This window comes from Danio rerio, chromosome 12, assembly GCF_049306965.1.
Source record: "Danio rerio strain Tuebingen ecotype United States chromosome 12, GRCz12tu, whole genome shotgun sequence".
In the NCBI taxonomy this organism is placed as follows: Eukaryota; Metazoa; Chordata; class Actinopteri; order Cypriniformes; family Danionidae; genus Danio; species Danio rerio.
This window is the reverse complement of record NC_133187.1, coordinates 26,919,743-26,935,030: the sequence shown is the minus strand read 5'-3', so window position 1 is coordinate 26,935,030 and position 15,288 is coordinate 26,919,743. Positions and strand designations below refer to the sequence as shown.

At 34.8% G+C, this 15,288-nt stretch overlaps 1 protein-coding gene across 2 annotated transcripts in view; it reads left to right on the top strand.

Moving 5' to 3' along the window:
• Positions 1-276: 276 nt before the first annotated feature.
• The window catches only part of rhoq (ras homolog family member Q), a 41,277-nt gene continuing 26,265 nt past the window's right edge, over positions 277-15,288 (top strand). For both annotated transcript variants that reach the window (XR_012387489.1, NM_199818.1), the window contains 2 exon segments: positions 277-748; positions 1,300-1,358. Coding sequence is in view for 1 of the 2 variants with exons in the window: in NM_199818.1 (NP_956112.1) it covers positions 607-748; positions 1,300-1,358 (201 nt within the window). In the remaining variant the exon portion in view is untranslated.

Sequence of the window (15,288 nt, the reverse complement as noted above, 5' to 3'; positions counted from 1 at the left end):
AATATTTATTTATTTCTTTGTTTATTTGTTTATTTATTTATTATTTCTTCACTGCACGCCTTACAGTTACAGAAGAGCCCATAAACCTATTTTTGAAATATGGTGTGTAACCGAATGAGTCGGTCCACAAGATGCAGACTGGTATTGGTCGAGTCAGACACAACCCAACGATAACCAATCTTTACACTTGATCCCTTGAATCAGAGTTATTACCCCGCCTATGTCGCAAGTCAATCCGCGTTGAGCTCAAGAGTCAGAGGAGGTGAGACTGGGGTTGGAAAGTAGGGAAAGTGGGACAGAGGAGAGGGCGGATGGTGTCGAGCACGCGCCTTTCAGGTTCATGTCTTGACAACGCCAAGTTTATCGCTTGCTTCCTTCTCGCGGAAGCGGCACGTTGTCGGCGTGTGCCAGTATTGAAGGGGAAAACCTCAGTCAATGCCAAATTTGGGAAGCGGGGTGGAGGAAATGGCATTTCAGCTGTTTTCGCACACCGAGCGCTGCACTGCTGCTGCTGCCGCTGGTGACGCCTGGAGGGAGCTTTAATAAAGCGGGATATACCTGTGTCTAGCAGCTGAAGATGCTGAATTCAAGTGTTTTATTCTCGTCATGGCAAACGGAACCGGCAGCATCATGTTGAAATGCGTGGTCGTCGGTGACGGCGCCGTTGGAAAAACTTGTCTGTTGATGAGCTATGCCAACGACGCCTTTCCAGAGGAATATGTGCCCACCGTCTTTGATCACTATGCAGGTAAATATACCAGATATTATTACGACATAAGGGACGTCAATCGGCATTCCAATGTGTAGGCTATATTAGCAGTGTAAAACATTCAGTTAAGGGTATTTACAAGACCTTGAAGTGACTTGCTTTGTGTTGCGCCTGTATTTCTGTAATGGAAACCACCTGTGGGCTGGGGATGCAACTGGTGCACAGCAGCATCCCTGTGGCACGATTCACCACCCATCTCCTGATAAGATCCAAACAAAAGCAATTTGCGTTCATCTTTCACTAGATCAGAATTTAATAAATCTATATTAAGCAACTCTTTTGATTGATTAGAAATAAGACTAATTTTAATCCCTCTTTCAGCTGATCATAAATTATCCAATTTTGAGAACCCATTTTATTGATTTCAAACAACTAAAACAGTTTTGCATCTTTCTTTTACCCAAGTGATTAAAATTCTTCCTTCACCTCTTCGGAGCACATGACAAACAATAGTAGTTTTAATTAAGTTGGATCATTTAAGTTTTAAATCAAAATTTTATAAAAATACTAACTTATGGTTTTGTTTTCAGTGAGTGTGACGGTTGGGGGGAAACAGTACCTGCTGGGCCTCTATGACACTGCGGGTCAGGTAGGGTTAAATCATTCTTCTCTTACTGGCCTAAGGCTTTTTCATTAGCAATAGTACCTGGATCGATGCAGGCAAAGTACACGGTGACCTGTTCAGGTCCATTCAATCTTTTTCCCATTGTATGCATTTGATTTAAAGGGGTAGTTCATTTAGAAGAAAATTGTGTCATTTACTCACCCTCAGGTTGTCCCTGTGTGACTTACTTAGTGCAGAACAGCAAAAGAAGCTAAAAGGTGAGCGGACAGTCTTAAGGGTACAAAAACAACTTTCCTGTTGTGTTTCTGTGAAAAATTATTTGTGCTGTGAAAATTATCCCTGTTTTGGATCTTAAAAATTACTAAAATGTGTATTTTGCATGCCAGGCTAGTAATTGGTGATGTCATTTAGTCCACCACAGTTGTTGGTTTGGTTGTCAAGTACTTGCACATGCCTATAGACTTCATTATATGGAAATAGATGCTTGTGTTGCAGGTTCTCTCATAGACAATAAAACAGATTAAATTTAAAATCATTTACATTTTGGGTTAAACATTCTCTTTAATCACCCTGCCAAACTCAACAGGTGTGTTATATCAAATAATACTGTGAAATATGATGATATATATATTGTATGGACAAAATAAAAAAATCGATCATACAAAGTTAACTAATTACCAAAGGTTTGGTAGCGGAACAACGCCTCACTTTGTCTCCTTAACCAATCAGCTACTCCCTAAAAACTTATTTAAGGAAGACCAGCTCTGTAGTGCTGTTCTTCTTATTCTCTCGAACCCACCCTCCCTCCTTCTATTTCCTCACTTCCCACTAACAATCTTATAACCCTCTCTTCCATCCTAGGTTGAATTGGGGGCTCCAATCACTTTACCCCTGGGGTGTCCAAACTTTGCCCTGGAGGGCCGGTGTCCTGGAGAGTTTGGCTGTTTCTCAATATGCGTTCTTTAGCGGTCTTGCGTCCTCATGTTCTCGTGTAACGTCATCATCAGCTGCCTAAATTCAGTTTCAATACCCAAGTCTGCAAGTACGGAGGACGCGTGAAACTTCCCGGATGTGATCTTGATATCGAGGATGCACCCATGCAGACTTGAGCACTGAACTCGCTCTGGAAGTCCCAGAAGTCATTGCGACTGGAGGTGGGAAGCGCAGCATTTTATTTAGATTGATTATTAAAGTTCAGAGATAACACTTATTTACCTAAGGAGTTTCCCTAAATGAAATGGTGAAAGTAAACATAAACATGAATATCTTAATAAAGTAATAAACACATAAAGGGTGTTTGTTTGCTGAAATTCGGATTAAAATTAGTTTTATTTATATTGTGCAGAGTATATTTATAAGGTTTTTATGCAAAATATATATTTTGAAGAGGCGGGAAACTATAAATCGTTTTATGAGTGCTGTAATGTTTTTAAATAATTTCCATTTAAAACGCGTGAAGGTCACATGACCATAAGGTAGAACGCAGCATCCCATTTCTCAAAGGACTCGTTCTCTGCCCTCGCGGTCTCCTGAGTTCGTTCTTCCGAAGACATCTGGCAAGACCGGTCTCCACAAGAACGCAAGTCCGTTCTCTGCGTTCTTGGAATTGAGAAACAGCCATAATCTCCATCTTCCACCACACCTGCCAGGAAGTTTCTAGTATATCTAGTAAGGGCTTAATTAGCTGGTTCAGGTGTGTTTGATTATGGTTGGAGCTAAACTCTCCAGGACACTGTCCCTCCGGAATCTTGTTTGGACACCCCTGCTCTACCCAAATATTACAGAGACGGTACCCCCACTCTGAGTCTCTGGGCATCATCGTAGGATGCCTGAACAACCTACCTACCTGTTCACTGTTTATCCTCTTTCTTCCCTTCCCCTTTATCTCACTATTCCCTTACCATCCCTTTCATCCCTACAATAAAGTGTGGTGTGGTGTGGTCCATGCTGGTGAAATTACGTTTCATATAATGGTGTCACAAAATACATTGTTTGCGGTAATACTGTTTCTTAACACACGTAGGGCTGCACAATATATCGTTTCAGCATTGATTATGCAATGTACATGTCTGCAATAGTCACATCGCAGGATATGCAATGTTGAGAAGAGTGTATAGTTTATCAGCACAACAGTTGAGAATACAGTGGAGTCTTTGCAAAGTCTAACATAACAGAGTAAATATTATCATTTCATATGCTTTAAAGGCATTTCAAGATAGTTTAAAGCATAGATCTCAAACTCGATTCCTGGAGGGCCACGGCTCTGCACAGTTTTGCTTCAACCCGAACCAAACACAGCTGATGCAACTAATCAAGGTGCTCAAGAGTACTATGGACTATTAAGCAGGTGTTGGTTGGAGTTAAACTGTGCAGAACTGCAGCCCTCCAGGAATTGAGTTTGAGACCATTGGTTTAAAGCATTCAGTCACAAAAAAGTACATTTGTAACTTTAATGAAGAATAATTTTACTGATTCACTACAGTGAAGACTAAATAATGTTACTTTTTATTCCAGTATTCAATGTCTGTATCTGAATACTGTTTTACTCCATAAAGGACTGTTTATTTAACTTTTTCGTTGCTCTAGTGCAATTATTTTTACTTGCGATTTATTTATTTTTTTCTGTACATGAGTCACACCCTTACAAATTTACCCTGATGGGGTTGAATTTTCATTGATCAAGCAAAAAAAAAAAAAAAAAAAAAAGAATAATTCCACATTAATCAGAATATGATGAGTAAATGTGAATGAGTACATTTCTAAAAAAAATACTTTAAAAACTCAATTCCTGGAGGGCCTCAGCTCTGCAAAGTTTAGCTCCAACCACCTCCAACTCATGCCTGCTTAAAAGTCTCTAGTAGTCTTGAACACGAATCAGCTGTGTTTGATTTAGGGTTGAAGCAAAACTGTGCAGTGCTGTGGCCTTGCAGGAATCAAGTGTGAGACCTATGCTTTAAAATGTAAAAATGAAACTGTCCTTTACATGTGGTCAGACAATTAATTGGTTGAATTTTCAGAAATGATACTATATCTCTATGCTGAATATCATTATTAGCATATGTGATATACACAGTGCATAAATTCTGACCATGATGTTTTTTTCATTCAGGGCCAATATTTTACAATCATTATGGTCTGAAATTGTTAAAAAAAGCATAAAATCTGAATATCTGCCAGCATGCATAGTGTTGGATTGCTAATGAATGATTTATTTATACATTAGACTCCATGTACTGAAACATTGTAGCCCTTCTGCCACCGCAAAAGCAGCTATTTCGGTTGAATAGTTGAAGATGGCTGATTTTAATTAGCTTTCCACATGGCTCCGATAAAGACATCACAGCTTTTATGCCATGTATGATTATTAACTATATTGTTATAGTTTCATTCAAATAATATAGAAACCTTTCTCCTCATATTTTTTAAGTGGGACATGAAGCAGACAAAATTATTGCCAGGACTTCAGCACATACCAAATCCATGAGATAAAATCCACTTTGAAGCTCTTAGTTCTTCAACATAGTGATGTAGTGGATCTGACACGGTTGGATGTTTTCCATTGAACGTCGTCCTTTAAAAAGACTGAGTATGTGAGTAGTGGGCCAGATGTGTAGAAGTGTCACTGTGGGCCAAGCGGTAGGGTTTAGTTTTGAAGCAGTTCAAACACAGAAAACCCTCCCCACGTGTGCCCTCTCTCTTCACAGCTGGCACCAGTTAGTACCATACAGAAACCATGACCATTGCTTGATCAAGAGGAGTCATTTAACTGGAAAGAGGATTAAATTCAAAGCTGATGCTCAGAGTGGTATGACAAACTTAAAGTTAATAGTCATCCACTTTCATAAACTTTTGCGATTTACTTTTTTCCTTGGAACACAAAATAGGTGTTAATAGGTCCACAGGCTAGCTAATCAAAAAAAAAAAAAAAAAAAAAAAAAAAAAATATATATATATATATATATATATATATATATATATATATATATATATATATATATATATATATATATATATATATATTATTCTTTCATTAATTTTTTTGTAGAATTAAAATTAATTGTGACAATCCATGTTAAGTAGGATTTTGAGAGATTATTTTTAGTCAATCTCTGTGGCAAAAGTTTTTTTTTAAAATTGCTTTAGATGTAGTTGTATGTCCGTACAACTTGTATGGACAACTTCTATACAACTTAAAGTGACATTTAAAGGCCTAACTAGGTTAATTAGGTTAACTAGGCAGGTTAGGGTAATGAGGCTAGTTGTTGTATAATAATGGTTTGTTCTGTGGACAATCGAAAAATATATCGCTTAAAGGGGCTAATAATTTTGACCTTACATTTTTTTTTAAATAAAATCTTCTAGCTGAAATAAAACAAATAAGACTTTCTCCAGAAGAAAAAAAATAGTATCAGACATACTGTGAAAATGTCCTTACTCTGTTAAATATTGTTTGGGAAATATCAAAAAATTCAAGGGGGGGGGGGGCAAATTATTCTGTTCAAATTATTATTTCAACTGTGAATGTATATGTATATATATATATATATATATATATATATATATATATATATATATATATATATATATATATATATATATATATATATATATATATATATATATATATATATATATATATATATATAATATATATATAATATAGAGATGAACCATATATCAGAGTTCTTTTGAAAGTATTCCAATACAGTGAATTTAGCTTACTACAAAACAGAACTCAAAACCCTACATCCCAACCCACCCATCTAACATTAATCAAAGTATTTGTGGAAGGTTTATAAAAAATAAAATAAGGCACACATGATTAGCATTTACAATCATAATATGGAATTGGCTGGGACAAAAAGAAAAAATTTAAGCAAGGTGTACATGGACAATAAAACCAAAAGAGATATTATAAAATAAATAATGAAACAAAATTAATTAATTAATTAAATTAATTAATTAATATACAATACTTTTATAAAACTCTATCAGTTCAGATCTGCTAAAACAATATGAATGGTTTTCAAATCTTGTTAAAAATGGACAGTTTGTCACTCAGTGTGAATCTCTACTCTAGGGACACTTTTAACAAACTAATGAGGTTTAATATTTATTAATAGATTATAAAGCTGTCCATTTCAATGGGAGTGCAGAGCACTATTGTTCGCATCTGAATGTCTTTTTTTATGTCTTTAAAACTATTTAAATGTCTGTCATGTCACCTGTTGTAAATGCGAAATCATTGGAATCTTGCCATGTGTTGTAAGTACACAGTTACAGTTTCTAAAATAACATTTTAAAATGTAAAGAAACCTTCAAAAAGAGTTTATAACCTTCATTCATCAACTTTACATTACATTGCATTTGCAAGGGGCACTGAAATTATCATGTACTTTGGTGCTTATCTGCCAGTTAGTTGCCAGACATTGTACTTTTTTTTTTTAAACCCAAAGTGTTTAATAGGAATAATACACCTTTGTCAAAGCAGTGTTTGAAAGATTGCTTGGAACAGTTTGGAAGCACAAATAAATTGTTAGAGACTTTTTGTACCCTTCAAGACATCTCGCATCTATAATTGTTTTCCCTGCAGTAATACTATGTGTGCTTTTGCCGTATTCCAATTTAAATATTCCATATACACCGTGTTCTGCAATGACTAGATAAAGAAACTCATCAAAAGTCTCTTTGTATGACAGAGGATGACTTGCCCTTCTCAGTGTGTGCTCTCCATGGCCATATGATTTCAAACCTCATTGGGAGCAGGGAAAGAAGAGACCATTTTCTGGCACAGCTGAATAATTTCTATCAATATTGGAAGAATAGGCAGGTGTTCGTTCTATTTCTACATTTTAAAAATAGTTTCAAGCCTGTGGTTTCTTAGAAGGAGGGCGTCACTTGGCTTATAAGCAGATGCATGTCAGTTGGATGGCTTCACAGGCTCTGCGTCTGATTGGTTTTGACATGCTAATTGCCTCAGGAGGAGGAGTATCTGGATGGTGTCAGTTAAGGGGCAAACTCTCATATGTTGGCATCTTTCTCACATCTCAACCTTTGATTCCTAAAGACCGTTCATTCTCTACTCTTCACCTTACTCTTTCTTAAGCGAGGTGATGACCAGGGCTTTGATTTGACAGATTCTTAATGAGCTTCAGAGAAGGAACTGGACTCCAGATGTGAAGCACAGCATTTCTTATTCAATACAGGAGTCCCCCTTTTTATCTTTTCTTTATGCCCCTTTTGAGACGCACACTACCTTGTGACTTGCTGGATAACTAGAAGGATTTTAAAACCATAAGATTTCAAGTGCTCACATAATGTGGTCCTTTTGTTCACAATTGCTTTGAATTCTTTCTGGAGTCTATTTCTGGAATGAAAGAAGGACATTGAGTGTGAGCCGCACACAAACTCATATAGCTATTTTTTTGTTTTCTTTTTAGAGGAGACATGATTGAAAAGGCACGCAATACAGACTGACTGATATGCGGGCTTATGATAGTAACTTATGTTGTATAAAATTTGTTATAATTTATGAGACACTTATCTTGATGTACAAATGAAATCAAAACTAACGATAGACAGACAGACAGACAGATAGATGGATAGATGGATAGATAGATAGATAGATAGATAGATAGATAGATAGATAGATAGATAGATAGATAGATAGATAGACAGATAGATAGATAGACAGATAGATAGATAGATAGATAGATGGATGGATAGATAGATAGATAGATAGATAGATAGATAGATAGATAGATAGATAGATAGATAGATAGATAGATAGATAGATAGATAGATAGATAGATAGATAGATAGATAGATAGATATGTGTGTGTTTATACATTTATACATATACATTAACAAAGCAAGAACATTTTCACAGTATGTCTGATAATATTTTTTCTTCTGGAAAAAGTCTTATTTGTTTTATTTTGACTAGAATAAAAGCAGTTATACACACACGCACATGCAAACACACAAACACACGCACACACACACCACACAAACATGCATACATGCAGTTGAAATCAGAACTATCAGCCCCCTTCAAATTTTTTTCTTCTTTTTTAAATATATTTCCCAAATTATGTTTAACAGAGCAAGAAAATTTTCACAGTATGTCAGATAATATTTTTTCTTCTTGTGAATGTCTTATTTGTTTTATTTTGGCTAGAATAAAAACTTAGAACAGACCATCATTATACAATAAATTGCCTTATTACCCTAACCTGCCTTGTTAACCTAATTAACCTAGTTAAGCGTTTAAATGTCACTTTAAGCTGTATAGAAGTGTCTTGAAAAATATTTAATAAAATATTATTTACTGTCATCATGGCAAAGATAAAATAAATCAGTTATTAGAAATTAGTTTTTAAAACTATTATGTTTAGAAATGTGTTAAAAAAATCTTCCTTCTGTTAAACAAAAATAAATAAATAAATAAATAAATAAATAAACGGGGCTAATAATTCTGACTTCAACTGTGAAATAAATAAATAAATATAGCAAACTGGTTTTGCAGCAGTTAACCTCAGGGCCCGGTTTTTCAAAAAGTTTAATCTGGATAAAATTGATCCGGATTTAGTAATCCTGTTTTTGCGATCCGTGATCACGTAATCCAGCTTACTTTTTGAGCCAGTTTTTCAAAGCAACATTGGATTGGATCAATCTGATCCGGATAGGAACTTTTCAGGATCACTAAATCTGGATTACCAGTGCTCAATCACAATGTAGATGGATAGATAGGCCTATGTAAAGAGCAACAAGTAGAATAGCCAGTGTGGGGTCAATATAACTTTATTTTTATTTGAGATGAAAACACACGCACATTAAAAAAAAAAAAAAACAACTAAAAACAATAAAAAAAACCCATCCTCTTCCAGCAGTCCGCTCATCTGAGACCTACAACCTATAAATACATTGAGGATATTTATAATAAGTTTCAAATATAGATGTAAATAAAAAAAGACTTAATGTCAAAAAATCCACAATAAGTTCAGACTTCCTCATCTGATGTGGAGAGACCAGCTTGCTGAGCAAAGCATTTAGGAGGTGAATCTCAAGTCTGACCTTGGTTTGCTGCAGTTTGGTCAGAGTCCGTTGTTCATCTACCAGATGAAGCTGTGCTTCTGCTCTTTCAGTATCTTTTTGCAATTGTTGAAGGTGATTTCAAAAATCAGTGATTGCCATTCTTTGCATTTTCTTTTTGGTTATTCTATAATCATTGCATGCATCACTAATAAATATTCTAAAAACAAAATAATTTTCCATTGTGATGTGTGTGTATATATATATATATATATATATATATATATATATATATATATATATATATATATATATATATATATATATATATATATATATATATATATATATATATATATCAATTATTGACAGAATAAAATGTATTGTTTTTGATCAATTTTGACAGCTGTTTGGGGGATTGTTTTATGAGGCCAAGCTATTTCTACTTTGCTGTAGGCCTATACTGAAAGGCTGAATACGTTAAAGCCAATAATCACTATAGCCTGACAGATGAACAAATAAAATTAAAACTTTATGAATAAATAGTATATATTGTAAGATCCAAAAATAAAATTGTTTAATACATTTTTTAAGTTTTCATTAAATTTTGGGCATAAAATCCACACTAAATCCACACTTCTGATGAGATCAGTTTAATCCATGTTTTTTGGATCAAAGTGATCCAAATCCTGCAAAAAAGGTCTGAAAAACCCAAAGTAAAGGTTTGATCCGGATCAAAACCAAGATTGGATTACGTGATCTAATCCGATTAGGTAATCCGTTTTTTTCTTTTGAAAAACCCATTTTCAAGATTTGATCCAATCCCTTATCCAAAATCCTAGTGGATTACTTTTGAAAAACCAGGCCCAGATGTTATTCTTGTTAATTTTGTAACTGACCAACAAAAAAATATTAAAATTAGCCTAATTATAAATTTTATATTGTATTATTATACTAATTATAAATTATTGTAATTAATAATTTTAATTATAAAAATACAACGATGTGCTTTCATTTTCCCGGTCTCACTCGTGACAATGAATACATGTAGCCTTTGACAGCAAGCATCAGTGTTTTTTGGGACTGAAATAAGAATAAGGGATGATGATGGGGCGGGGTGGTGATGGATATTTCATTTAGTAGTTTTAGTTGATATCATCACTCTATGCTAAACTTTAAGAGGACACCAGAGCAGTATAAAATATACAGCAGTGGAAAAATCTCAAAATGCCTCTGCTCACATGACTGTGGATAGGCAAAACATTACTTTTGCAAATGATGACATCACCATCATGTGGTATACATGACCGGAACAAGGAAGAACCCCAAATGTCATCGGTGGACTACAGAGATGTGTTTGTGCTGCAGGTGCTGATAAGCTTATTAAAACAAAATCTGGTAATGCACTATAATAACTCTGCTTTTGAATAGGCATTTGTCATCATCGCTTTGTTTATGCATGCTCTCTGCATTTTAATGTGTCCTGCAGTGCTGTATGTTTGTTTACAGCACCACAAATAGTCATTGCATACTTATTACTCCATTTAACCACTTTTCCCATTTCCACGAAGACATGTATGGATGCAAAACTTTTCTAATACGCAAAAGAGAAAAACACATTGCCACATAGACGGGCCTTATAAATGACAGAAAGACAAGGTTGAATTTGGCATTTTGTGTTTTGTATTGCTTGCAGATCTAGCAATTTCTTGAAGCTTCTTCTTATCCAAGTAGATCAGATTGGGCACAAACGACATTCCATCCAGCAGGTTGTATGCAAATGTGTGTATCAATGTAATGATACCTACAGCCACCACTCACTCACTGGAAATACAGACCTGTAGGAGTGTGTTCAAGTAGGAGGATGCTGTTTCAAAGTCAGACATCAGTGCCAGGTCAGAGCCTTCAATTTAGAAAAAACATGCCATCACATTCCAGATCATAGCAGAAGACGGATGCCTACAAGGTCTCTGATATATATTGCATCCCTTCAGACCGCATTTACTCCCACCTCAGATGTCAGCATCAGGTGGCTTGTTTAACTTGGTCTAGTTAAGCAGCATGTAGTCCCAGGTGCAGCGTGTCTCCTCTAAAGCATCTAACCAGAATCTGCTTCAACTCCTGAAGGAAGTTTAGAGAGAAAAGACAGCATTGAGCTTCATCTGGGCTTAGTAATCCGCCTGTGTGTGTGTTTATTCACTGTACCGCACAGCAAGCTTCAATTAATCTGCATCGTCTGAGTAAACACAGACATGAATTATTCTCTTTGGATAAATAGCACAGGAGCTTCTCCTTTTCGCTCTTAATCTTATTCCTCTCTCCAGTCCCTTTCCTGCCGAATACATTCTGAATATAAAAGTTTCTGTGGAAAATCATCCAGCCATTACATTCCCACTTTTCTTCTTTGTCTTCTACTTGCATAAGTGGGCCTTGTGGGTAAATTTAGCTTGCTGATTTTTCGTTCTCTCTCTCTGATTCCTGTTGTCTTATGTAAGGAGTTAGGTGCGAACGGCAGAGACTATCAACTGCAGATTGACCCACTTCTTGCACTACAGCAAATCCATACATCTAATAGTGCTGGGCAATAAGGGAAAATAAATCTTGATTTTCTTGAATCATGTTTGATGGATTCAGTGGTATGATTGTATTTTTAAGATTTCTGTTTTTACATTTTATTATTCAACTTAAAAGGCTCAATATATAACTTGTTTTTCACGAAAGAACAAGTAAAAAACTTATATACTTCAAATATCCAAAATGTTTTGAAGAATGTTCAAATCCAGAGAAATTTCACATCAGTAGCTCTCAGCCTTATTCTATACATGATTTCAGCAGTCGTATACAATATATAAGTCGTATACAATGTAATAAAGATGACAACTCCCATGATTCCACACTCAGTCACAACTACGTCCCAAATCGCATACTATCCATCTTAAATAGTGTTTAAAAATAGAATTAGTATGTCCCAAATCGTTGTATGTTGAAAAGAGTATGCCAAAGGTTCCCAAATGGTTTACTATTTTCGGTGTAGAAGTGTAGAACCATCCATACTCTAACTGCTGATATTGCCCACAATACATTGCTTGTTGGATGTATATTCGATTAAAACTACCAACTTGAGTGAAAAGTGTAAATAAACTACAAACATGATGGACAGGCGAGACCAACCATCAAGTAAAGAGACTTCTCTAAAGATCTTTGTAGAGCTGTTTCTGTGTTGTATTTTATCTGCAACAACAATTCTTATACAAAAAAAGACAAGTTTGGACATTAACGTCTAAATGCATAATTATCCAAAGACTTAAGGAGATTTCTCTGCATGAAAGACTTGCGAATGGCGAATTCTCCAATAATGTAGAAAATTAAATATGAAGTAAATGTGGGTAATGTGGGGTGATTGACAGGACTCATCATCACCAAGCAACAAAATAATATGTTAATGAGGTTGTAGTATGTCTGTTACACACTTAAAAGTATATATTTTCTTTCACAAAAAAAGTGCATCCTTTTAGGGCGTAGTGTATTCATGCGAATTGGGATGCAGCATATGCCTTTGTTCGTTGTGAATATGTACTCTTTAGTGGCAAAAGTGGCTAACATACTACGCCTTTGTTTGTTGTGAATATGCGCCCCCTAGTGGCCTCAGACTTGTGGTCTGGGAACTTTAATTGCTTTGAATGGTCAAGGACTCCCCACTAATCTTACTGACAAGTTAACCAACCGATCACATTTTGTTTTGTGTCGTGAAATATTTAGGGGTGTGAAAAATCCCCACATTAATAGCTCTACATGCAATCTAGTGCATCATTCATTCACAAAGTAAAAGTAGAAGTTTACAGCATAAAAATATCCTAAATGATCCATCAGCAAAACACATTGGAATTTAGCATGATGTGACTTTGTTCAGAGATTTTTTTTTTGAACAAATTGGCAGAATATTATTTAAATGTTTTCCACTGCTATTAGAAAATATTAAAAGATAAAGATACCTGTTGCTGTTTGTCGATATCATGAGTTGATATGCATTTATGCAGTAAATATATCAATACTTAATATCACATATCAAATAATCCAGCATTTTGTCAGATTATTAAAGGTTCATCATCACAAAGTTATCCTCACAACAGCAGGTGGGTGAGCAGGCAGTAAATCACAGATTTATGAATGTCTCAGGCATTTTTACTAAAGCACATAAATTTAACCAAGAATGCTGCTACCCACCTTTTACAATGTGTGCACTTCAATATAACGCTTTTGTTTTGAGAATATATTGTCACTTTAATTCCAGCAAGCAGTTTTGGAAAACTCAACACGACATGCCAATTTGCTGTGTTCTTTCTTTTTTGCCCATACTGTATATGCAGTGACATGAGGGGGTGAACAATCAAAATTGATCCCGTTAAGTAAAAATGATCACAAATGGTTCATTTCCAGTAGGCATATACTTGTTAAAAAATCTCTTTTAGATTCCAATTAAATGGCCAAAACAGACTCTTGGACATTTAAAAAAAATGTTAACATGCAGTATTCTTAACTATGTGAGACTTTAATAATACTCTCTTAATAATCATTGTCATCAATGTAAACCAAAGATGTTTTTCATCTAATCAGATATGTTTATAGACGAATTGATTAAGATTATTGCACATCCGACTCCCAGAAATCCTGTATATTTGAACCAAGCAGAGGACAAGCACGAGTAAAAACAAAAAGTGTGGCATATGTATCATCATCTGAGGCAGAAACTACTAAAAGTATAACCACACAACCACAGTGATCAAGGGTTTAAATATAAAATAAATTCACTTGTTTCATATCTTCGATGTATAAAATATGAAAAATGTCTCCAAGAAGTCCTAGTTGTTCAGACATATTATAAAATGAGAAAGTGCTGAATGTTTCTCATCTAAAATGTAGACATTCAGGTTTAGAGGTCGACTCAAACTGACTAAAAATAGGAACCTGTGTGAACCGAGTGATATGGAAATCTCTCTTTAACTCTTAAAGGGACATTTCACCGAAAATAAAATGCTGCTGTCATTTACTCACCCTTTACTTGTTTAAAACCTAATTGAGTTTCTTTTTTTCTGTTGAACAAGTTAAAGATATTTTTAAAAATGCTGGTTGCTGGTACCCATTAACTTCCATAGTAGAAGAAAAAAAGATTTATAACCCTATTAGGGAAAATAAAGAATGAGATAATTTTAATTTTTGCGTGAACTTTCCCTTAAACAGTATTTTCTTCAAATAATGTAATACCACAGATGTCACTTACACTGCATTATTTTAGATATCATTGTTTTAACTCTAAACGCATAACTCAGTTCTTTAGTGACCCTTGATGTCATTCAGTAATAGTGAAACTGAAAGTATATATATATCTGATCAATCAATAACTGCAATTTACCATTAATTGGCAATGTGGCAATGAAAATGTGTTTTAAGTGCAATCTTATTTGCTATTAGTTTATGATATTGGCCAAATTTAGTGACTACTGATTGAGTGATTCAACATGGTCATCTCCATTGAGCATATTAGTAGGCTAATAGTAACCATAAATGTTTTATAGAAGGAGCACCAAAATAACAGCACCTTTTAGCAATGCACTAAATATCAAACATACAATACATTGCACTGGTTTTCTGTTAAGTTTATTAAGAAGTTTGACTGTTCAAGTCTCTGGTTCACAGCATTTTATACATAAAACATAATTCTAAAAACATACAATTTCTTTATCTAATCAGTAAAATCAGAACTGAAACTGGTCTAACATTTTAACATAACCTTTATCTCTGCATATTATACAGAGGACTTGCAGACTGAGATGGACTTCAGAATAGATATAGTCCATCACACACACACAAACAGAGATAAATCTGATCGACTGAGGAGTATGAAGACATGCATACATGCAGT